At 40.5% G+C, this 26,630-nt stretch overlaps 1 protein-coding gene across 1 annotated transcript; it reads left to right on the forward strand.

Annotated features, from left to right (window-relative positions):
* The first annotated feature begins 1,629 nt into the window (after positions 1-1,629).
* LOC139455649 (voltage-gated hydrogen channel 1-like) lies at positions 1,630-25,914 on the forward strand. The gene is made up of 8 exons (XM_071237209.1): positions 1,630-1,784; positions 6,905-7,029; positions 10,131-10,456; positions 10,681-10,734; positions 17,630-17,768; positions 18,072-18,187; positions 19,602-19,713; positions 25,904-25,914. The coding sequence occupies exons 1-8, from the start codon at positions 1,630-1,632 to the stop codon at positions 25,912-25,914; spliced, it is 1,038 nt and encodes a 345-aa protein (XP_071093310.1).
* Positions 25,915-26,630: the final 716 nt, after the last annotated feature.

The raw sequence follows: 26,630 nt of genomic DNA on the forward strand, positions 1-26,630 counted from the left end.
CGAACGCTTTAACCACTAGGCTACTCGACCGCCCCTGAGATATCAATAGTTTTTCCAGCTCTTTAGGGTTCTTAATCAAAGGTACAAGCTTTAAAACTATTTACCCGTATTTAAAAAAGGATGACTCCCTGGATAGAATCCTACCTCGGGTAAGTCCTTTTTTAACAGGGGGTAAAATTTGTCTTACCTGCATGTTTTCATAAATTTCACGTAGGTTATCCATACCTATTCTCCCAATACCGATTGTCATATCCCTCCCAGTTTTGGATGCGAACGTTCAGCCATTGCGTTTATCTACGTTGCTCAGTTACATCTATGGGGAACAACTTCCCAGAAACTTTCCTCTCAAAAATAACATCGTCCAATTATTACGTCATCAAGTTGCGAGCCCAGAAAAACACGTCGTCATATCCAGAAATAAGGTCATGAGAGAACAATATTATTATATCGTTAAATAAACCACGCTTCGTGTTTCATTGTTTTTTTGTAGTTTATGGCGTAGCTATATCATATCTCCATCCAAACGGTCATGTTCCGAACCAATGATTCGATGAACAAGGGTTACACTAATCTGGACAATTTCACTGGTAACGGTACCTTTCGGGCATGGATGACTTCTCTGGAATCGATGTAAGCTCATGTCTGCGTAAAGCAAACGTGGCGGTGGCGTTCACATATTCACATGCAGCTGTTTGATCAGAGAATGACGTACGTGCATAGTCTTTATACAACATTGACTTCATATGTTTATTCTTGTTTTAGTTTGAAGAGGCCAGCCATCCGCTGTGAGAAGAGACAAGACAATCCACTCTGAATCAACAGAGTGCTGTTAGTCTGTGGATAACATACTGGAGATGAGGCGAACGTGTTATGCAAGGAACAGAGTATTAGAATAAACGACGCTCGTTGGGAGGAGGATTGACATCGACCGAGTGACACAACTTCAGACAATGTCAGCAGGTCATTTGTCTTGGCTTGTGTGATTCACAATGGCATATGAGAAATGTATTTGATTTGAATACAATCTTCTTGGTGTAATGAATCTCAGCGTGTAAACGAAAAAATGCTGTTCCCTTCCTGCACGAGCAGCATCAAACATAGATATGACATGTTCATAAATAAAATATTCCCTGGAATTTTATTCAAATCTGTACGATAAACGAATTACTTTCAGGTATGATAGGAACTTTGACTTATGAACATCCGCCTAGTGGAATTGTGCATAAAGCTTTATGGAATTACCATGTCACTGTGTATTTTGTGAAAGACATAGTCGGAAAATAAGGTGTATCTTCTATGCTGGGAGGAAAAACATGGCGAGTTGAAGATGCATGGGGTCATTAGCTTATCATCTGAAGGTTTGTTTCATGGGGATATTACAGATGTGTTAATGGATGACGCCAATACTCACTAATCTCCATTACTAGTTGTGTCGACAACGCGAAGATCAATGATTCACTGCCAGATAAATTTTATGCTTCATGGCCTGGCAATGGGGTGTGTGAAAAAGTAGAAACTGGGGTATTCGATGAAGCGGACAGCTACCGTGCAATGTTACACTTCTGCTGTGATTTCCATGAGCGGGGCGAGTTCTTGTCTCTGTGGCCGCCTGCCTGAGTTGAATTGCAAATGTGTGGCCTTTCTCTGATCGACAGACTCTTCAAACCGCGAAGCAGACGACATAGGTTCGTTTCTTCAGACATGACAGACGCGGATGTCTCTGAGAAGATCTCACTTCATACAATAGAGGAGGCAGAGGACACCCCACACGAACCTCAAATGCCGTGAGTACACTCACATAAAGCACATTGTTATCCATAACAAATATTTCTGTGTATGCATTACATATGCCTCTTTGAGAAATAGTTGAATAAAGAATGACACATCGGTGATTTGTGTAGTTTAATCGTCCCAATATTGTTCATGTTAGAGTGAAACACAACTAAATGATAGTTACAACGAAGTTACATGAATATGTGTTCGTGATAAACCATCGCCTTCGCGAGGTGACTGATGCACGAACAATAAAGGTCACTAAATGCTATTAGGCGAAAAGCATGAATGGAAGATAGTCTGGAGCACATGCGTCGCAGGTTTGGTGAGTCGTTCAATAGCCTCAATATCACTTTCAACACAAATATGCAAATTAAGTTTATTTGGGAAAAACACTTTGCTTTTTAACTAAGAAGGAATAAAAGATAAATAAAGTTTGTTTGAGAACGGGGTTATTTTCAATTTGTTTCAAATGATTGTTATCTTGACTAGTTGTCTTGTACGTGGTTTGCTATCGAGAATATGTTTGAAGATGAGGTTTCATTCGAATCTTGTTACTTGATACATTTGAGTTTTGTGTTACGTTCCTAGTTTCAATCTGTTCCGTTGGTCGGAGTCATTCATTTGTGTCATTTTTTATCACTAGTTTGTTCACGTTCAATGAAATCTGTTTCGGTAGATAATGTAGACAAGCTATGGCGTTTATGTTTAAAATTTACTAGAGCTGAGTCGATGTTTCTACTGTGGAGTGAAGTCCCAAGTTTCACCGAAAGCTCACTCGTATTTTTAAACTATTCTGACTCAATTACAAAATATGTATTTGGGCAGCCAAGTCATTAAAACAGTCCCTATCTCCTACATAACACTCTGTGTTACAAAACGAACAATTTACTTAACTGTTTCTCTTAACTTGTAAGCAGCAGAATTTCTGCATTTGTACGCAGTAATTCAGTTTTTAGTTTTAACGATCTATCGTGTCAATGGATTGCCTGTTCCGTACTCACTCACTTGATTGTCTGGTCCATTCTGGTTTGTTTACAGGCCGCCGTCGCATGACAACAAACGTTTTTCGTGGAAATTGTGTCAGTGTCAGGTGTTACCGGTAGAGCAGGACCTACTTACTCTTTTCGAGAACACTTGGTGTTGTCGCTGATTTCAGTCATCCATTCACTGGTTTGACCTTTGGCCTCAGTGGAATCTGTTTCGGTGAATAATCAAAATTGATTATTCTTCTGACCTTGACGTTTTGATTTGTGTTACTTACAGGATTTTATTCTGTTCGGATTTGTGTTTCGTGTTGCTTTGATAGATTCAATTTCGCACTGATAGATGTGATTCATTTGTGTTCTGCGTCACTCTCATGGTATTCATTCTCCCCTGATAGATGGAGTGATTCATTTGTTTTCTGCTTTATTCTCATGGTTTTCAATCACCCCTGATCGATCGTGTGATTCATTTGTGTTTGTTTTAGTTATTCTCGTGGTTTTCATTCTCCCCTGAAAGATAGTATAATTCTTTGTGTTTTGTGTTATTCTCATGGTTTTCATTCTGCCTTGATAGACAGTGAACTTCATTTGTGTTCTCTGTTATTCTCATGGTTTCCCTTCTGCCCTGATAGATGGTGTAATTCATTTGAGTTCTGTGTTATTCTCATGGTTTTCATTCTCCCCCTTATAGACAGTGTAATTCATGTGTGTTCTGTTTTATTCTCATTGTTTTTAATCTGCCCTGGTAGATGGTGTAATTCATTTGTGTTCTGTGTCATTCTCGTGGTTGTCATTCTCCCCCTTATAGACAGTGTAATTCATTTGTGTTCTGTGTCATTCTCATTGTTTTTAATCTGCCCTGATAGATGGTGTAATTCATTTGGGTTCTCTGTTATTCTCATGGTTTTTATTCTGCCCTTATAGATGGAGTGATACATTTGTGTTCTGTTTTATTCTCATGGTCTATATTCTGACCTGATAGATGGAGTGATTCAGTTGTGTTCTGTTTTATTCTCATGGTTTTCAATTTCGCCTGATCGATCGTCTGATTCATTTGCGTTCTGTTATTCTCATGGTTTTCATTCTCCCCTGATAGATGGTGTAATTCATTTGCGTTCTGTTATTCTCATGGTTTTCATTCTCCCAGCGAAATATGGTGCAATTCATTTGTGTTCCGTATTACTCTCATGGGTTTCATTCTCCTCTAATAGATGGAGTGATTCATTTGTGTTCTGTTTTATTTTCATTGTTTTTAATATCCCCTGATAGATCGTGTGATTCATTTTAGTTTTTTGTTATTCTAATGGTTTTCATTCTCCCCTGATAGATGGTGTAATTCATTTATGTTCTGTGTTATTCTAATGATTTTCATTCTGCCGTGATAAATAGTGTAATTCATTTGTGTTCTGTGTTATATTCATGGTTTACATTCTCCCCTGATAGATGGTGTAATTCATTTCTGTTCTGTGTTATTCTCATGGTTTTCATTCTCCTCTAATAGATGGTGTAATTTATTTGTGTTCTGTGTTATTCTCATGTTTTTTTCTACTGTTTGTGAAAACCTACTCCAGACGTGTAGGTATACTCTTGTCACATATCGACTGTAAATAGTCTACCGTTTATGAACCGCACTCCGGCGTGTACGAATATTATTGGTACATGTGAACTACAAATAGTCTAGAATTTGTGAAATCACGTTTGAAGAGGTTCGATCAGTCTATCAGATTATAACGGATTATCGACTGTTAAGTCATTTCTGAACTCCATCACAAGTAAATGCCACATCTTCTACACCTGGACTTGTGGTGTACGTTATTACTATCATGTGCATACAAAAGAGGCGTTGTCCTTGCTGTCTATATTGGTATCCGTATCTAGTGAACGACCGCATGAAGTCATCATTGCAATGCTTCGTACTTGGGCATATTTAATCTGTCCATATTTACAAGGTTCTGTTGCACGTTTCATGGGGCAGAAAAGTAAGAGCACAATGGTCACATCCTTTGACATTGCCCTTATCAACCCCGATTGTCTTCAGTGATATAAAGCGCCCTTGCTGAGGATTAACTATACTTTAATCAAATAACATTATGCTACAGTTTGAACGGAATTATCAGGATTGGAGGACATTCTTTGTAGAAGAGGAGGAAACTCTCTGTGGGATTAAAGGACGCTCTAGGACGGGAGACCACTGTCAATTGTATGTTATATAAGTTTATGAGTTTATGAGTTATTTGCATTCGGAAAGAAACTGGTCTCCACAACTACTCTTGGTCAGACGCCCTTCTGTAAGATGATACTAGATGTCCTTTACATCGCCTCTGATATTGATGGGAGTCGGTTGCTGGTGATTCTACTCTTGGTCAGACACCCTTCTGCAAGATGATACAAAGTGTCCTTTACATCGCCTCTGATACTGATGGGAGTCGGTTGCTGGTGATTCTACTCTTGGTCAGACGCCCTTCTATAAGATGATACTAGATGTCCTTTACATCGCCTCTGATATTGATGGGAGTCGGTTGCTGGTGATTCTACTCTTGGTCAGACATCCTTCTACAAGATGATACAAGGTGTCCTTTACATCGCCTCTGATACTGATGGGAGTCGGTTGCTGGTGATTCTACTCTTGGTCAGACGCCCTTCTATAAGATGATACTAGATGTCCTTTACATCGCCTCTGATACTGATGGGAGTCGGTTGCTGGTGATTCTACTCTTGGTCAGACGCCCTTCTATAAGATGATACTAGATGTCCTTTACATCGCCTCTGATACTGACGGGAGTCGGTTGCTGGTGATTCTACTCTTCAGACTCCCTTCTACAAGATGATACTAGATGTGCTTAACATCGCCTCTGATACTGACGGGAGTCGGTTGCTGGTGATTCTACTCTTGGTCAGACGCCCTTCTATAAGATGATACTAGATGTCCTTTACATCGCCTCTGATACTGATGGGGGTCGGTTGCTGGTGACTCTCTCTGACGAGATGTGAAATTATGAAGGAGGGGTGTAATCTGTGTCTCAACATCAGGAATCTGTGATGACCAGGGAATCAATGCCCTGTCAAACACTATATCCTTCAATCCCTTCAGCGTGATGGATTAATATCCACTGAAGTTGCATCGGACGTACACTGCAGTAGCAGGTTAAAGGCTGAGTAATAGTTGTATTAATGTTTCCTACAGATACAATCATGTACAGTGCATGGTTTCAGCACTGTCGAGAGTGACATGTTTGGAAATGGGATACTTGTGCTATCCTTACAATCCCAGGAACAACCGTGACCTGTGTACACAATATGCTGTGGACAATTTAATAGCACATGTGAAATATCCATCACTAACCAGTCTTCATGCTGGATCCATATAGTGATTACTAAGAAAAGAATATATGGAACGCCATTTCCATGTGTTTTATACTTTTTTCTGTCTTTATTTGATATGGGAAAATAACGCTGTAACACTTATACAGAAGAGAAACTATCAGCGGGCCACAGGATTACAATATGTTAATTGATATAGATTGTGAAAAGAATCGATTGAAACGTGATACAGGTAACGGAATACTGACAAATGCCCGGCGATTAAACGAATTGCGGAATTAAATCCTTAAAAGTAGTTTGTAGTTATGTTATGATACTAGTAAATGTATATGCGTGTGTATTCAAGTACGTCGTTGCTACGGGTAACATGTACCCTATAACAACATTACAATACTTTTATTGTTTCAAATCTTTAATTAAAAAGAAAGGTATGTAGCTATTTTGAACAGTGTTATAAGTACTGTATATGACCATGCCACTGGAGTGATCTAATACACGTACTTAACCTTTACACACATAACACCATGTAATACCTCGAGTTGTTTCAGATCTAGTCTTTGTTAACCACTTTTGAGTATCACATTTCACTATATGCACGGTAGTATTCAGAATAACTATGGTCAGCTACATCCAAGTCGGATATAGGGAAGGGCAGTAATGATATTCAGAGTAGTTTATTCCAGATGTAATGAACTAGGTTCCTTTGGTGTAAGTAATATTCGTATTGATTGACCAACAGTATACAATCATCATACAATATAACGACGTTAACCATGGTCTATTGACCAATGGTGGGTCCTTTCTTGTGATCAATATTATTGTAGATGGCGAGAGAAGTTGGCCGAGTTTCTGAAGACGAACAAAGTGCAGTACGTCATCATCGCTCTTGTCGTGCTGGACAGCCTCATCGTCGTCTTCGAGATGCTTATAGACCTGGAGATCATCGTTAGTAAGTTCCCTAATCATTGCAATAGAACTGGAGATCAATGTCTGTAAGTTCCCCCAATCATTGAAATAAAGCGCTAGACCATCGTCAGTAAGTTCCCAAATCATTGTCATAGACCTGGAAATCATCGTCAGTAAGTTCACCCTTGGATTACTTCTTACTCATGATACATGACACTGGGCACTGAATGTCACCATATGAAGAAATGTCTGGGACTCTGGTTTGATCCCTTCTCAATCTAAGCCTATCCATGCTGGCGCTGTCAGAAACATTACCCGCCACTTTCAAGAGTACACATGACAAAAGCTTCATGTGAATAATATCGATTTTCTTGTCAAATAGATGTTAAACAAAAACACACTAGAAACTAAAACTACAATTTATATAATAAGCATGTTAATATCATGAATATTACACTTTGATTTTGATTTAATAAATTGTTCACCACTATCATTTTATATTTTAGCCTTTCGTCGGGGCGTTTCTTTAACCAGTTTAATGTCGTTTTTCTGCCATTCAATAATGCGTGATTTGTCACCGGAATGGGGACAAATATCGTATGATAATTAAGAAAACCTTTGTTCCTGAACAAATATATCAAATTATTTTTTAAGAACTTCCTAGTTTCCCTCGTTGCTTTGATTTCGCCCTCATTTAACCGATAATGCGTGGACGTTTGACATCTGTTTGATGCTTATTGCAGTACATTTGAGAAAATGAGATAGACACACGTATACATCTGACATATACTGTTACAATTGAAATGATTCTTTCAGGAGGTTGTTTTTTTTCTCGTAATGAAATATTCGAAACAATGTGTGAAGCCCATTTCTGGGGTCCCCCGCCGTGATATTGCTGGAAAAGGCTTCGTAAAACCATATTCACTCTCTCACTTACTGCCACTGGTATGACTTTCTTTAAAATATAAGGAATGCCCACATATTTCCTCAAATTTCCCAACTTATCCAAACCTTTATTTTTCGTCGTCTGCTCTTAAACTACTCTTTGTAGCCAAGGTCGCAGCGCCGTTTATTTCTGAAGTCGCTTTTAGCTACGAGCAATCTAATTGGCTGAGGCCGGAAATACGACGAGTTTGATTGGCTTGTTATTAGAATCAAAAGCGAAAGAAGACTTAAGACGCTACCAAAACTAACCCCCCAAGGATTTTTACCCCTGCTCTCTGATAGGAGGGTATCGCTTTCAGCAAGCTGGAGAATTATATCAAACAGAATAAGAAGTCTTGACGTCGGCTACTGTTGCATCGTTGTCATGGTAACAGATTACGTAAAATACTAATCAAAATAAAGTTCTATTTGATTCTTACAAGCCGCACACATCTTGTATATAAAGTAGATGTATTTCTGGAATACTTGTTACTATACACTTTGTGATTAAAGTGTTGTCGCATTGACAATCTCTTTGAACTTCGACTGAAGCATCACAACGCAACTTTAGTTTGTGATAAAAGACGACAGTTACACACCTCTCAATGCTTTGCAAGTCTGCATGCCACCGAGACACAAATAGAGTGAGAGATGGTTAAATGGCATGGGGCGAGGGAGATGTGGTTTGATGGCATGGATTGAGTGACATGTGGTTTGATGGCATGGGACGAGTGTTAGAGGTTCTTTGATTGGAGGCGGTGAGTGAGAGGTGGTTTGATGGCATGGGGAGTGTGAGAGATGGTTTGATGGCATGGGGAGTGTGAGAGATGGTTTGATGGCATGGCGCGAGTGAGATGTGGTGAGATGGCATGGGGAGAGTGAGAGTTGGTTTGATGGTATGGGGTGAGTGTGAAGTGGTTTGATGGCATGATGTGAGATTGAGAGGTTGTTTGATTGGAGGCGGTGAGTGAGAGGTGGTTTGATGTCATGGAACAAGTGAGAGGTGGTTTGATGGCATGGCCCGAGTGAAATGTGGTGTGATGGCATGATGTGAGTTTGAGTTGGTTTGGTGGCATGGGGTGAGTAGGAGTCGGTTTCATTGGAGGCGGTGAGTGTAAGGTAGTTTGATGGCATGGGTCGAGTGAGAGGTGGTTTGGCTGGGGGCGGCGATTGATAGGTTGTTTGATGGCATGGGGAGAGTGAGAGTTGGTTTGATGGCATGGGGTGAGTGAGAGTCGGTTTCATTGGAGGCGGTGAGTGTGAGGTAGTTTGATGGCATGGGTCCAGTGAGAGGTGGTTTGATGGCATGGGGCGAGGGAGAGGTGGTTTGATGGCAAGTGGAGAGAGAGAGATAAGGTTTGATGGCATGGGTCGAGTGACATGTGGTTTGGTGGCATGGGACGCGTGATAGGTTGTTTGATTGGAGGCGGTGGGTAAGTGGTTGTTTGATGGCATGCGGTGGTGTGAGAGATGGTTTGATTGGAGGCGGTGACTGAGATGTGGTTTGAGGGCATGGGGCGAGTGAGACGTGGTTTGGTGGCATTCTGTGAGTGAGAGGTGTTTGAAGGCACAGGGCGAGTGAGAGGTTGTTTGATTGGAGGATGTGAGTGAGAGGCGGTTTGATTGCATGGAGTGAGTGATATGTGGTTTAATGTATGCGTTGAGTAAGAGGTGGTGTGACTGCATTGAACAAGAGCGAGATGTGGTTTATTGGCATTGGGGAGATTTAGTCGATTTGGTCGCGGAATGAGAGATGTTTTGGTCGGATTCGGGTTGATGGTCGGGCAAAGCTGACTTACTGCTGGCACTGGGGGATTAAAATTTGATTGGGGTTGCGGGGATAAGTGAGTGAGTGTTTGTGTAAATGTGTACGCGTGGATGTGGTAAGTGGTCGAGTGGATAAAGTGAATGCATGTAACTAAGAGTTAGCCTTATTACAATTATATCAGTGTCTGGGGCAAATAACCTAGAGGTTGATAACAAGAATACCGAAGCACGATGTCGGATAACATGTGTATTACATCAGACACAACACGCTTCAAACCTCACGACAAGCACGAACTCTTGTGTGTTGCTCCGGAGCCAGGGCATAGGCGGACGCTCTGAACGGCGCTTAAAGTCTCTGTCTCATTTAACCTTTTCTACCCAAACAATATTTAAATATTGTATCTGACATGAATCTGCTCGGGCCTCTGGTAATTATATCTCTTATGTTTTCAGTTCCGGAGAATGGCCAAGTTGAGACTCATGTCAATGCAACTCATCATACCAATCACACGGCTGATTGGTACGAAATGGGCGTCTACAATGAGACAGAAAATCACGGACACTCTCGAAGAATGACAAGATCAACCGAAAATCATTCTGAGGACAAATACGTGCACATAACGGACACGAATGCAGCAGACAATCCTGTTTATATAAATAGCAGCAACGATACTCGCCATCATGTTCTTCATCATCCTCATCATCACAGTAACAAAGAAATTGTCGAACATTCGCTCCATTACGCTAGCTTGACAATATTAGCTATATTTGTAGTGGAGGTAGGTGCTTATAACTTCCCTTATTGGTGCATGTAACAACAACATGTAGATTGTGTTCAGTTATTGAAGCCATGATCTTGTTTAATGTAATATGGTGTTAAATGTTCTTAATATCACTAACGTGGGAATAAGACTTCTCATGCGGTATGGTTCTCTACGAAGATATGAATCACTCTCTATAGTGTTCAGAGACAGATCTAATAATACTATGGTTCTATTTTCAGGTTATATGTAAAATCATAGCAGAAGGAACTCATTTATTGAAACATAAAGCTGAGGTATGTATTCCTAGAAAAACGCTTATGTAGTGCTTACAAAAATAGAAATATGATCGGTGAGGGGGGACAGCGGGATTCGAAACTATGATAACAGGATGCAACTAAGATTTGTGCCGCCTAAGTTAGCGTCCATTTGAGTTGTAGGGGAGGGGTGATAATTGTTTTTGCGAACAATCAGTTTTTCATACGGAAGAGAATATATGGATGTCAACTTTTTTATTATGAGGAACACAACGTTTCGGAGTATATGCTTACTCCTTCATCAGGTGAATGAATGCCTCCTTACTTACTTACTTTGGAGATTTAACGTGCGCTTTCCGACTAATGCGTATTTCGCACACGGGCCCGGCCAGGCCATTTAATGTGTGTCCGAAAGGGGCGAAAGTGGTGTGTGCAACCCAAAAGGGGGCTTTATGGGTTGCTTATATAGAATTTGGGAATTTTGAGATTTGGAATAGATGCCGATGGGGTTGTGGGGGAGAACTAAGGGAGCTGGGTATGGTGGATGTTTGTTTGTTTATGTGATTTTAATTTGGTAGGTTATTGTGTTTTTAGATGCGTTTTATTAGTTCCGTTTTTATTAAGAATACGCCTAAGGCCTTGAAGTTTTCTGGTTTATTTTGTGGGTTTAGTATTGCTTCTAGAGTTAGAGCCTTGTTTAGATTGAGGGTGGTTTGTAATGCGGTTCGATGTGTTAGGTAGTGTGTGCAGTGGATGAGTGCGTGTTCTGGGGTTTCTAGTTGTTTGCAGTGTGGGCAGTTACCAGTAGTGTTTTTTTTAAATTTTTTTAGGTGGTTATTTAGGTTGGTGTGTCCTGTTTGGAGTTTAGTGATTACTCTGTCGATTTTTTTGATGGATGAAGAATTTTCTGTTTGGTTAGTGGTTTGCTGAGTACTTTTTTGATTTGGCTATTTGTGTTTAGATATATATTATGCCATCTTTTGGTGATTTTTTGCTTGTTTACGCATTTAATTTCTGATTTTGAGATGGGTAAGTTTAAGCTTATTTCTGGGATTTTGAGGGATAGTTTAGATGCTTTATCGGCGTTTTCAATACCGTATATTCCTACGTGGGCGGGTATCCACAAGAAGGTTATTTGTTTGCCTGCCTTTGTTAGGTCGTTGGAGCTTTTAAGTATTTGATTTATTAATTTAGGTCGGTTTTTGGTATTTTTGTTTTGGAGGGCTTGCAGTCCACTTAGGGAGTCGGTAAGTATTAGGATTTTTTTTGTGGTTTTTGGATTCTTGATTATGGAGGACTGAGGCCATGCCCATTAGTTCTGCCGTGAATATTGATTGGTTGTTTGGGAGTCGGAAGGATTGTGTGGTGTTAGTTGGTAGTGTGGTATGGACTCCGAAACCTTTGTGTTTGGAGGTCGGATCTGAAGATCCGTCCGTGTAAATGTGACATCAATTTGGCCAATTTTCGTGTATGTATGCTAGTGTGGTGGTTTTAGTTATGTTTGGGTCGGTTTGTTTATTCATTTGGCTAGCTAGCGTTGTGTCTATTTTGGGTATTTTGAGTTTAGGGGTGAAGATATTCGATTGTTTGCAGTTTTGTTTATGATTTTTAATTTGGTGTTCATTTAGATAATTTGTTATTCTTTGGGATATTGGGTTAAGTAAGGGGTGTTTACGAGTTAGAGCTTGGTTTTGGGGGCTGAATTTTGGTTTATTAAGTTTTGGATTAGAGGGTTTGATTGGGACGCGGCCCAGAAATTTAAGCTAAATTAATCACTAAACTCCAAACAGGACACACCAACCTAAATAACCACCTAAAATTTAAAAAAAAAAACACACTACAGGTAACTGCCCACACTGCAAACAACCAGAAACCCCAGAACACGCACTCATCCACTGCACACACTACCTAACACATCGAACCGCATTACAAACCACCCTCAATCTAAACAAGGCTCTAACTCTAGAAGCAATACTAAACCCACAAAATAAACTAGAAAACTTCAAGGCCTTAGGCGTATTCTTAATAAAAACGGAACTAATAAAACGCATCTAAAAACACAATAACCTACCAAATCAAAATCACATAAACAAACAAACATCCACCATACCCAGCTCCCTTAGTTCTCCCCCCCAATCCCATCGGCATCTATTCCAAATCTCAAAATTCCCAAATTCTATATAAGCAACCCATAAAACCCCCTCTTGGGTTGCACACACCACTTTCGCCCCTTTCGGACACACATTAAATGGCCTGGCCGGGCCCGTGTGCGAAATACGCATCAGTCGGAAAGCGCACGTTAAATCTCCAAAGTAAGTAAGTAAGGAGGCATTCATTCACCTGATGAAGGAGTAAGCATATACTCCGAAACGTTGTGTTCCTCATAATAAAAAAGTTGACATCCATATATTATATTCCTTATGTGAATCACTTCTAAATGCCTTTCACAGACCTAATCTGTTTTTCATCCGCTTTATCCCAGAAACATATATTTACTGAGCAGCATCAAACAATCTTCACTTCACTATTAAAACCAATGGTTGACGTTTGGGTATTTTACACAAAACCTTTTGTTACCTATCCACATTTCACACAGACACAGTAGTCCTGTTTGTAACCTTGTTGAGGACGAGGGTGTATTTGCTTCTTCCGGCCCATATTGGTGGTACACATCAAGGCCATCACATGTATACCAGCTTCTGGATGGAACGTTTACACTTCCAACAAAGTAACTGCCTTTGCCATATATACACATGCACAAAAGTGAAGCACAACCCACCATATTTGTGAGCTGTTACTTTTGGCACTTAAAGATGACTATTATAACGAGATGTACGATTGTTATAAGCCGTATATGTAAACCTCATGTGATGCAAAAGTTGTCTCAAAGAAAGTTTATCTTGTGTTCCGAAAGAATATGAGCAGAAAGGAATTTTAGCGAAGACCAGAAATTGAAGGATTAAAAAACACTGAAAAACGTTTTTTGTCATGTAACTGTCATGATATCAGCAGACCATAACAGGTGTCACATAGACACCCTATGGAATGCAGAGTCTATTGCAAGACAGAAACGTCAGTAACGTGGGTATGATCCACGGACATTGACCACAGCTTCAGCCCTACGCCTCATACTCATTACAAGTCGTTGAATGCTTCTCTGAGGCAAACGGATCCATTCTTCATGAAGTGCGGCTTCACGCCCAGCGAGATTTTGAACTGGGGGATCACGATTTCTGATTTTCCGGCCAAGAATGTCCCAGATATGCTCAATCGGATTAAGATCCGGACTATAGAGTGTCAATAGCTTCTTGACGCAAATAAGCCCAAACTGCCCGAGATCTGTGTGGTCTAGCATTGTCGTCCATGTAAACAGGTCTTGTCTGAAGAGGATGGTTGTCAAAATGAGGGACTACCACTGGACGAAGAACGGCATCTTGGTAATGTTGGCTATTCAGGTTTGCACGAGTTGTCACCAGCGGAAGTTTGCAGCCGAAGGAAACACAACCCCATATCATGACAGACACATGCTAAGGTCTTCTGGATGTTCCTTGGTGCAAAACGAGTGTTACGTTGCCTCCAAACACGTATTCGACCATCAACAGTTCGTAGCAGCATTCGACACTCGTCAGACCAATGGATCCTTCTCCAGTTGGCCAAGTTCCATCGACTACCGGCACGACACCATATCAGACGATTCCGCATGTGCCCCTGAGTCAGTTGAGGACGTTTTATTGGTCTTCTGGCGTTATAAACAGCCTCTCGAAGGCGACGCCTTACGGTCATCGTCGAGAGTCTCTGATGGGTAATCCACTGCAGTCTTAAATCTGTTGAAGTGACAAATGGATTTCGTCTGACTATCCTGAAAAAAACGTCTATCCTCTCTGTTAGGGTCTTTCTTGGCCTACCAGACCCATGCCTGTCAATGACATCATTGGTTTGACCATGTTTGACAATCAAACGAGTGATAACACTGTGATGACGACCCATTTGTCTTGCAATGGCCCTGCATGACATGCCAGCATTTTTCATGCCTATCACTTGCCATCTTTCAGCGTTCGTTAACTTTCTCCTCACCATGGCTGATTTTCAACCTCTATTGGAAGGGAAATCTCATACAGGAGCAAAATGCAACCACGTGTCTGAAACTATTTATAGGGTAGGGGAACTGCAGCAACACGTAAAGCACGCTTTCCTTGTGGTATCTGGACAAATTTGGGTTCATGAAACTATGGAAGCCTAATTCAGTCTTACATCATCATATTTCGTATTTCTGATTCCCACACATGAAATCAAGAGACTATGAATATGGTGGCGCTTAACTTTTGTGCATGTGTATATAATCGAATAAGCCTGTGTCTTGTTTTAGAGAAAGCCATTTGTTCTATGATTTGATTTCCAGAAAGGGCTGTTATCAAAAAATATTTTTTTCACGACTGCCAACAGGCTATTCATTTTGGACATATTTCTGAATTAACGATTTCTGTCACAAAAGCGTTACGCTGTGCAAACTGAACTAGAGCCCGGTGACTGTAACGGGGTGCTATTTTAACAAGGGAATCCAATTATGCATTATCACACACTATCACCAGCTGTACACGAAAGATGTAAACACAAACTTCATTCTCCACACCAACATACCATAAGTGGCAGAATATCCAGCGTTGTTTTTCACTACTGTGTCAATGTGACCAATTAGGCATTGGAACAGCCGGAGATTACAACGGTCTTTAACAAAAAGTAATGTTGCATAGCAACTAACATTTTGGTACATGTAATAATTAACTAGCTGTGTTTCTTTGGTTTATACTAATAAACCAAGAGCTGTGTTGAGCTTATCTTTCATTTTCTCCGCGTGGAATCTAAAATCTCCCCATCAGCACTGAAGTGGTAGTGCCAATAGCAACACCTCAAGTGATCAAACGTGCCATGTCGACATTTTCTCTACCGCATATTAACAGAGATCTCCTAGAGCCATAAACTCAATTTAGTCTTGGTCTGACCATGTCAGCAGTGGTTTGACAGGAACCTGTTTTCTTCTTTGTATTTGACTGATCGGCGATCATGACGTGCATGGTATCGATTAAAAGCTGACTTGACATTAAAATTGCATGAGGTAGTTTTTGGCAAAAATGCCGTAAAATGCCCTTATTTGTCATAGCCTGGCGACCACCGGTCGCGGTGACCTAGCCGCTACTGATCCTGCACCGTCCAGGTATTCACTTCCTCTATGGAGACACTGACACAGAACACAGCTGTTTGTGTTGAGATGTAAGCACGTAGTAGACGCGTGTAATATGACAGCATACATCAGCGTTACTTGTGAACTATTGTAGAATACTATGGAACGTAAATCAGTAACTATGTAGTGTAGAATAGTGCAGGTATTTCAACGCCAGTGGTTTCATTTATGTGTCGGGGAAAGTTCCAGTGTCCACTGAAGCAATTCATTGTTTTCTATATGATATCACTGGTTAAAATTCCGATGCACCGTCAATCATACTCTGTACAGTCCTTATACAGTTCTTACACAGAGCCCTAACGTTGAGTCCGAAAATGTCCAATGTTTGTAGTTAGTAATGCCTTTGTGGCCTTGTGAATCTGTGAGAACATGCAGGCATTGTGGTGAGAGGCGACGCAAATCAAACGCTAGCCTAAGGGCAAGCGTCCAGGTGAACATACAGCGGTATAGAAAGTTGAACTTTTGAGGCAGATGGAATTTGGTTCAATAATTTTCATGGGCATTCTCTGCTGAAACGTTAGGAATAAAATTAATTCCCACATAAACCCAACAATACCCACCATCTTAGACCCAAACCTTTGTACAACTCGTGTCGCATCTACAATGGATTTAGCTTGCCTTGATTCGATACTTGAAAGACATCGATTGCACAGAAAATGTAAAGATGGACATTATTGTGTTAATTAGGAATTTGAGTAGGAGTTGTTTATCGTACAATACAACACTACAGGGAGAATAAACCAGGAGGCGCGGTTGTTTATTTCTTATGAGATATCAACATTATGTACAGCTTCTTCGAGGGGGTTAAAAATGTACAAGCTTTGGAAATATTTACCCGTATTTAAAGAACAATGACTCCCTGAATACATTCGATCCCGGCAATATCGGACAAGTCCATTTTGTGAGCAGGGGAGTTAAGTTTGATGTACCTTTTCTCCCAATACTGATTGTCATATCCTCCCGCTTTTGGATGCGATCGTTCCGCTATTGCGTTCATCTGCGTTGCCCAGCTACATCTATAGGGAACAACTAGATACTAGACACTTCCCTCTCAAAACGAACGTCGTCCAATCTACGACGTAATCAAGTTGCGAGAGCATGTTCTAAACCCCTGAAATGACGTCATGATAGAACAATGTTTCATCGTGAAATAAGTCACACTTCGTTCTTCATTGTTCTTTGCGATATATCGCGTAGCGATCTTATATTGTAATGTAATCAGCAATTACATGCCTTCCAATGTGTTGTAAGTGAATTCCATTGCATGGGTCAGGCATGCCATCATTGATATCACTTGATATGGATGCCCACCTCCGTGGTCTAATGACTGAGTGTTAGCCCAGAGAGTGGAAGGTCGGGGGCCGGATCCCGGCCGCGTCATACCACAATACGTTAAAAGATGGTACTTGTTGTTACCCTGCCTTGCGCTCGGGAAAGATTGGTCGGCTCGGAGTCAGTATACTGTGTCCAAGTGAGGTATCTATGTTAAACGGCGGCATGGTCACTCAGTTGGGTGGCTCTATAAAATTGGCATTAGTCCGGACAAGTACAAGCAGACACACGCACGCACGCACGCACGCACGCATGCACGCACGCACGCACGCACGCACAAACACACACACAAACACATGCGCGTCGCTATATATACGTGCAATGCAATAATCTTGGACGCCTAGATATGGTTGTTAATTGCAGGTGTTCGATGCCATCATCGTTCTCGTCTCCTTTTCGATGGACATAGCTTTCTCCTTCGTGTCTGTGACGTCAGCTGCAAAAGACGCGGCAGGGCTCATGGTCTTGCTCAGGTTATGGAGAATAACAAGAATAATAAACGGTATTTATTTCTCTTATTTAACACATGTTCCAGTAAATTTGAACTAGGTTGGAAAAGGTGATTTTTTAACATTGTACGTTTAAGGAAACCTGTTGGACAAACACTACACTTGTGTGATCATGCCGATAATAATGGTAATTAACCAATAATGTGTAATTATCACAGAGTCAAATTTCTTACAATCCGTTGACGTCTTAGACTGGCCTCGAGACGAAGGATTACAATATTGTACAAGCCGATTGGATTCCTTGCCTTGCCTTGAGATTTTTCGAGATGTAGAAAACATGTACTATCTGACAACAGGTGTGATAATGTCTGTGAAGCTGGACGCAGACAAGAAGATCAATGAGCAGAAGATAGCTCGAGCCAAGGCGGAGGAGGAGGTGGGGAGACTGAAGCGTCAGGTCGATACTCTACATGTAAGTTCCCTCATCGATCTGTCCTCGAGGACTTGTCGTGTTGGCTTGGCCGTAAGACTCACACATGAATGGATATTTGATGGTTGGATACAATGTGTAATCACAGTCATTAGCAGTAGCAATTGGGCGACACTATGCAACTGAGTCGGAGTGAACATTTCACGAAGAGAGGTTCCTTGACAAAACTATATAAGGCATACTATCATAAGTCAATCTCTACAGTCACTTATACAGACTCTGTAACAGAATGATGGATGTCAAACTCTACAGTCACTTATACAGACTGTGTAACAGAATGATGTATGTCAATCTCTACAGTCACTTATACAGACTGTGTAACAGAATGATGTATGTCAATCTCTACAGTCACTTATACAGACTGTGTAACAGAATGATGTATGTCAATCTCTACAGTCACTTATACAGACTGTGTAACAGAATGGTGGATTTCAATCTCTACAGTCACTTATACAGACTGTGTAACAGAATGGTGTATTTCAATCTCTACAGTCACTTATACAGACTGTGTCATAGAATGATGGATGTCAATCTCAAAAGTCACTTATACAGAGTAACAGAATGGTTAATGTCAATCTCTACAGTCACTTATACAGACTGTGTAACAGAATGGTTGATGTCAATCTCTACAGTCACTTATACAGACTGTGTAATAGAATGATGGATGTCAATCTCTAGAGTCACTTATACAGAGTAACAGAATGGTGTATCTCTACAAATTCGCTTATACAGAACAGGATGGTTTGTCAAAGTAAATTTACCTTTATGCAAGAACCTTATAGGTAATTTGGAAATTTGATTTTACTGAATCAAAGATCATTTCGTTTTTGAATTGGACATTATAACCTTCTGTGACGGAAACCTCCACCAAAACGTGATAGAACCATTTATCATCCACAACTGGCTTCCAGAGGAGATATTGCGTGGTGAGATCAAGCGATTTCTCCGAAGAAGATATTCTGCAGTGAAGTTGCATGACAATGCTTTGCAGACCATGGTGATGTCATCAGTTACAATGACGTCACAATCGAATGACTTCACTAATCTCTCTGCCACTGAAGCTGGTTAGCTGTTTACACTCAAGACACTGGTAATTACTGTTTACAAACTGAAAAAGTTGAATCAATGAGTTTGGATGAAAAATAGAATCTCAGCCTTGTGTCTATTTTTATCAAATATATCAATACTCTTTGATAAAACTTTGGCTAATTTGTTCTCGTACCCACGAGGGGTTTTGACAGGGCTAGTTTAGTTAAGATCCGATAGGATAAACCGATGAACAATATTTAACCAAACTTAATAGTCACATAGGAACTCAGTACTGGTTTCTCCAAGCCTTGGGGTTATCCAGCTGCATCATTATCTATTGAATTTGAATTCAAATACACATTTACAGAGCGAAATGAAGATACTGCGGGACCGGCTGAAACAGTACGAATCTGATGGCGATGTGAGGAGAGCCCCATGTGGCAGGATAGAAGTGGCAGCGGACATACAGAACTGTGACGGTACAGTATACATACATATGTGACGGTCAGATGTACAGACATGTGGCAGGGTGGATGTTCCAGTTTACAGACATAACTATGACAGTCAGGTATACAGATATGTGACTGGATAGATGTTCCAGTTTGCATGCATAACTATGATAGTCAGGTGCACAGACATGTGACAGGATAAATGTTTCAGTTTACAGACATAACTATGACAGTCAGGTGTACAGACATGTGACAGGATAGATGTTCCAGTTTACAGACATAACAATGACAGACAGGTGTACAGACATGTGACAGGATAGATGTTCCAGTTTACAGACATAACTATGACAGTCAGGTATAAAGACATGTGACAGGATAGATGTTCCAGTTTACAGACATAACTATGACAGTCATGTGGACAGACATGTGACAGGATAGATGTTCCTCTTTACAGACATAACTACGACAGTCAAGTGTACAGACGGGTGACAGGATAGATTTTCCAGTTTACAGACATAGCTATGACAGTCAGGTGCACAATTATGTGACAGGATAGATGTTTCAGTTAACAGACATAACTATGGCAGTCAAATGTACAGACATGTGGCAGGGTGGATGTTCCAGTTTACAGACATAACTATGACAGTCAGGTATACAGATATGTGACTGGATAGATGTTCCAGTTTGCATGCATAACTATGATAGTCAGGTGCACAGACATGTGACAGGATAAATGTTTCAGTTTACAGACATAACTGTGACAGTCAGGTGCCTAGACATGTGACAGGATAGATGTTCCAGTTTACAGGCATAAATATGACAGTCAGGTATACAGATATGTGACTGGATAGATGTTCCAGTTTGCATGCATAACTATGATAGTCAGGTGCACAGACATGTGACAGGATAAATGTTCCAGTATACAGACATAACTATGACAGTCAGGTGTACAGACATGTGACAGGATAGATGTTCCAGTTTACAGACATAACAATGACAGACAGGTGTACAGACATGTGACAGCATAGATGTTCCAGTTTACAGACATAACTATGACAGTCAGGTATAAAGACATGTGACAGGATAGATGTTCCAGTTTACAGACATAACTATGACAGTCATGTGGACAGACATGTGACAAGATAGATGTTCCTCTTTACAGACATAACTACGACAGTCAAGTGTGCAGACATTTAAGAGGATGGATGTTCCAGATAAAAGACGTAACAATGACAATCAGATGTACGGACATGTGACAGGATGGATGTTCCAGTTAACAGATATAGCTATGACAGTCAGGTGCACAATTATGTGGCAGGATAGATGTTCCAGTTTACAGACATATGAAAAAAAGCTATGAAAAAAAGTGTACAGACAGGTGACAGGATAGATTTTCCAGTTTACAGATATAGCTATGACAGTCAGGTGCACAATTATGTGGCAGGATAGATGTTCCAGTTTACAGACATAACTGTGACAGTCAGGTGCCTAGACATGTGACAGGATAGATGTTCCAGTTTACAGGCATAACTATGACAGTCAGGGGTACAGACATGTGACAGGATAGATGTTCCAGTTTACAGACATAACTTTTGAGAATCTGGTGCCCAGACATGTGACAGGATAGATGTTTCAGTTTACAGGCATAGCTATGACAGTGAGGTGTACAGACATGTGACAGGATAGATGTTTCAGTTTACAGGCATAGCTATGACAGTCAGGTGTACAGACATGTGACAGCATAGATGTTCCAGTTTGCATGCATAACTATGATAGTCAGGTGCACAGACATGTGACAGGATAAATGTTCCGGTTTACAGACATAGCTATGAAAAAAAGGTGTACAGACATGTGGTCAGGATAGATGTTCCAGTTTAAAGACATAGCTATGATAATCAGGTTCAAAGACATGTGACAGCATAGATGTTCCAGTTTACAGACATAATTATGACAGTCAGGTGTACAGACATGTGACAGGATAGATGTTCCAGTTTACAGACATAACTATGACTGTCAGATGTAATGACATGTGACAGGATAGATGTTGCAGTTTACAGACATAGCTATGACAGTCAGGTGTACAGATATGTGACAGGATAGATGTTCCAGTTTACAGACATAATTATGACAGTCAAGTGTACAGACATGTGACAGGATAGATGTTCCAGTTTACAGACATAACTATGACTGTCAGATGTAATGACATGTGACAGGATAGATGTTCCAGTTTACAGACATAACTATGACAGTCAGGTGTACAGACATGTGACAGGATAGATGTTTCAGTTTACAGACATAACTATGGCAGTCAGTTGTACAGATATGTGACAGGATAGATGTTTCAGTTTACAGACATAACTATGACAGTCAGGTGCACAGACATGTGACAGGATAGATGTTCCAGATTACAGACATAAGTATGACAGTCAGATGTACGGACATGGGACAGGATGGATGTTCCACTTAACAGACATAACTATGACAGTCAGGTGTACAGACATTTGACAGGACAGATGTTCCATTTTACAGACATAACTATGACAGTCAAATGTACATACATGTGAGAGGATAGATGTTCCAGTTTACAGACATAACTATGACAGTTAGGTGGACAGACATGTGACAGAATAGATGTTCCTCTTTACAGACATAACTATGACAGTCAGATGTAATGACATGTGACAGGATAGATGTTCCAGTTTACAGACATAACTATGACAGTTAGGTGGACAGACGTGTGACAGAATAGATGTTCCTCTTTACAGACATAACTATGACAGTCAGATGTAATGACATGTGACAGGATAGATGTTCCAGTTTACAGACATAGCTATGACACAAATGTGTACAGACATGTGACAGGATAGATGTTCCAGTTTACAGACATAACTATGACTGTCAGATGTAATGACATGTGACAGGATAGATGTTGCAGTTTACAGACATAATTATGACAGTCAGGTGTACAGACATGTGACAGGATAGATGTTCCAGTTTACAGACATAACTATGGCAGTCAGGTGTACAGATATGTGACAGGATGGATGTTCCAGTTAACAGACATAACTATGACAGTCAGGTGCACAGACATGTGACAGGATAGATGTTCCAGTTTACAGAGATAACTATGACAGTCAGGTGTACAGATATGTGACAGGATAGATGTTCCAGATTACAGACATAAGTATGACAGTCAGATGTACGGACATGTGACAGGATGGATGTTCCACTTAACAGACATAACTATGACAGTCAGGTGCACAGACATGTGACAGGATAGATGTTCCAGTTTACAGCGATAACTATGACAGTCAGGTGTACAGATATGTGACAGGATAGATGTTCCAGATTACAGACATAAGTATGACAGTCAGATGTACGGACATGTGACAGGATGGATGTTCCACTTAACATACATAACTATGACAGTCAGGTGTACATACATGTGACAGGACAGATGTTCGATTTTACAGACATAACTATGACAGTCAAATGTCCATACATGTGAGAGGATAGATGTTCCAGTTTACAGACATAACTATGACAGTTAGGTGGACAGACATGTGACAGGATAGATGTTCCAGTTTACAGACATAACTATGACAGTTAGGTGGACAGACATGTGACAGAATAGATGTTCCTCTTTACAGACATAACTATGACAGTCAGATGTAATGACATGTGACAGGATAGATGTTCCAGTTTACAGACATAGCTATGACACAAAGGTGTACAGACATGTGACAGGATAGATGTTACAGTTTACAGACATAGCTATGATAGTCAGCTGCACAAACATGTGACAGGATAGATGTTCCAGTTTACAGACATAGCTATGACACAAAGGTGGACAGACATGTGACAGGATAGATGTTCCAGTTTACAGACATAACTATGACAGTTAGGTGGACAGACATGTGACAGGATAGATGTTCCTCTTTACAGACATAACTATGACAGCCAGGTGTACAGACATGTGACAGGATAGATGTTCCAGTTTACAGACATAGCTATGACAGTCAGGTGTACGGACATGTGAACAGGATGGATGTTCCACTTAACAGACATAACTATGACAGTCAGGTGTACAGACATGTGACAGGACAGATGTTCCATTTTACAGACATAACTATGACAGTCAAATGTACATACATGTGAGAGGATAGATGTTCCAGTTTACAGACATAACTATGACAGTTAGGTGGACAGACATGTGACAAGATAGATGTTCCTCTTTACAGACATAATTATGACAGTCAGATGTAATGACATGTGACAGGATAGATGTTCCAGTTTACAGACATAGCTATGACACAAAGGTGTACAGACATGTGACAGGATAGATGTTCCAGTTTACAGACATAACTATGATAGTCAGCTGCACAAACATGTGACAGGATAGATGTTCCAGTTTACAGACATAACTATGACAGTTAGGTGGACAGACATGTGACAGAATAGATGTTCCTCTTTACAGACATAACTATGACAGTCAGATGTAATGACATGTGACAGGATAGATGTTCCAGTTTACAGACATAACTATGACAGTTAGGTGGACAGACATGTGACAGAATAGATGTTCCTCTTTACAGACATAACTATGACAGTCAGATGTAATGACATGTGACAGGATAGATGTTCCAGTTTACAGACATAGCTATGACACAAAGGTGTACAGACATGTGACAGGATAGATGTTCCAGTTTACAGACATAGCTATGATAGTCAGCTGCACAAACATGTGACAGGATAGATGTTCCAGTTTACAGACATAACTATGACAGTTAGGTGGACAGACATGTGACAGAATAGATGTTCCTCTTTACAGACATAACTATGACAGTCAGATGTAATGACATGTGACAGGATAGATGTTCCAGTTTACAGACATAACTATGACAGTTAGGTGGACAGACATGTGACAGAATAGATGTTCCTCTTTACAGACATAACTATGACAGTCAGGTGTACAGACATGTGACAGGATAGATGTTCCAGTTTACAGACATAACTATGGCAGTCAGGTGTACAGATATGTGACAGGATGGATGTTCCAGTTAACAGACATAACTATGACAGTCAGGTGCACAGACATGTGACAGGATAGATGTTCCAGTTTACAGAGATAACTATGACAGTCATGTGTACAGATATGTGACAGGATAGATGTTCCAGATTACAGACATAAGTATGACAGTCAGATGTACGGACATGTGACAGGATGGATGTTCCACTTAACAGACGTAACTATGACACTCAGGTGTACAGACAGGTGACAGGATAGATGTTCCAGTTTACAGACATAACTATGACAGTCAAGTGTACATACATGTGACAGGATAGATGTTCCAGTTTACAGACATAACTATGACAGTTAGGTGGACAGACATGTGACAGGATAGATGTTCCAGTTTACAGACATAACTATGACAGTCAAGGGTACATACATGTGACAGGATAGATGTTCCAGTTTACAGACATTGGTTTGACAAAAAGGTGTACAGACATGTGACAGGATAGATGTTCCAGTTTACAGACATAGCTATGATGGTCAGGTGCACAGACATGTGACAGCATAGATGTTCCAGTTTACAGACATAACTATGACAGCCAGGTGTACAGACATGTGACAGAATAGATGTTCCAGTTTACAGACAACTATGAGAGTCAGGTATACAGACATGTGACTGGATAGATGTTCCAGTTTACAGACATAACTATGACAGTCAGGTGTGCAGACATTTGAGAGGATGGATGTTCCAGTTTACAGACATAACTATGACAGTCAGGTTTACAGACTTGTGAAAGGATAGATGTTCCAGTTTACTGACATAACTATGACAGTCAGGTGTACAGACAGGTGACAAGATAGATGTTTTAGTTTACATGCATAACTATGACTGTCAGGTGTACAGACATGTGACAGGATAGATGTTCCAGATTACAGACACAACTATGACAGTCAGGTGTACAGACATGTGACAGGATAGATGTTCCACCTGACAATCAAGTGTACATGCAGACACATGACCAGATGACTCTTCTAGGTTACAGAGACGAGATTTTGTATGTAGATCATATTATTGAAGCAGTAACTATTGTGGTGCATTAGTTTTTTTTCCCATTTGCAAATAGTTTTAAAGTGACAATAAAGTCATGGTCACGTAGTGTAGCATCTCGTGTTTGCTCTTTGTGCATGATGATCTTCCTCTTTCAGATGGAACGTGAGAATGCTCCTGTTATCATTGCTGAAATGTACTGGTCGAATCTGACCTTGACCTACAATTCTGGACATCACAGACGGAGACTCCATATAAGGTCAACGTATGTACAGCCATGAATATGAGTATGTTAGCGAGAGCCTATTTTGCAGTTGTTTCGGGGCCTTTTGACGGTGTCACTAGTTACCTGAAGCAATCCAGTTTAGCACTGAGTAATCAATGTTTTACAATAATATTCCACACAAAAAGTTCCACGCGCAAAGTGTATAACGTGGCACCAATATATTGTTGTCATCAAACGGTGTGAGCATTCCAAGTTGGTACGACTTTACAGGCAGTGCATCTCATCCACCGTTTCAAGTCGAATGCATATGTTGTTGCTGTCATTTTATGGCTCTTCAATGAACTTATTGAAGTCCTCATCCATGCAGTCGGTGTCGGAGTGACATTCCACCTTGTTCCCCTATTCTCCATCTCTCTTCACAGACACAGGACACAGGACACAGATTCACCATTCAAGACAAACCTATATTGCTGACTTCACGTCTACTCATGTGGCCTGTGCTTTGCTTGGCTTCACAAAAAGATGACATAAAAGATTAGTTTGCCAATTCGCATTGTAATAATGGTGCCAGATGGCTGACGCATAGCTTCAAGTGAGTGTACACTTCAGCTGATGCACGAAGTTGTGTTGTGGCTTCAGTGGCCCTTGGGAGGGTAAAT

Source organism: Haliotis cracherodii, unplaced genomic scaffold (assembly GCF_022045235.1).
Source record: "Haliotis cracherodii isolate W230 unplaced genomic scaffold, xgHalCrac1.p SCAF_1, whole genome shotgun sequence".
NCBI classification, from domain to species: Eukaryota; Metazoa; Mollusca; class Gastropoda; order Lepetellida; family Haliotidae; genus Haliotis; species Haliotis cracherodii.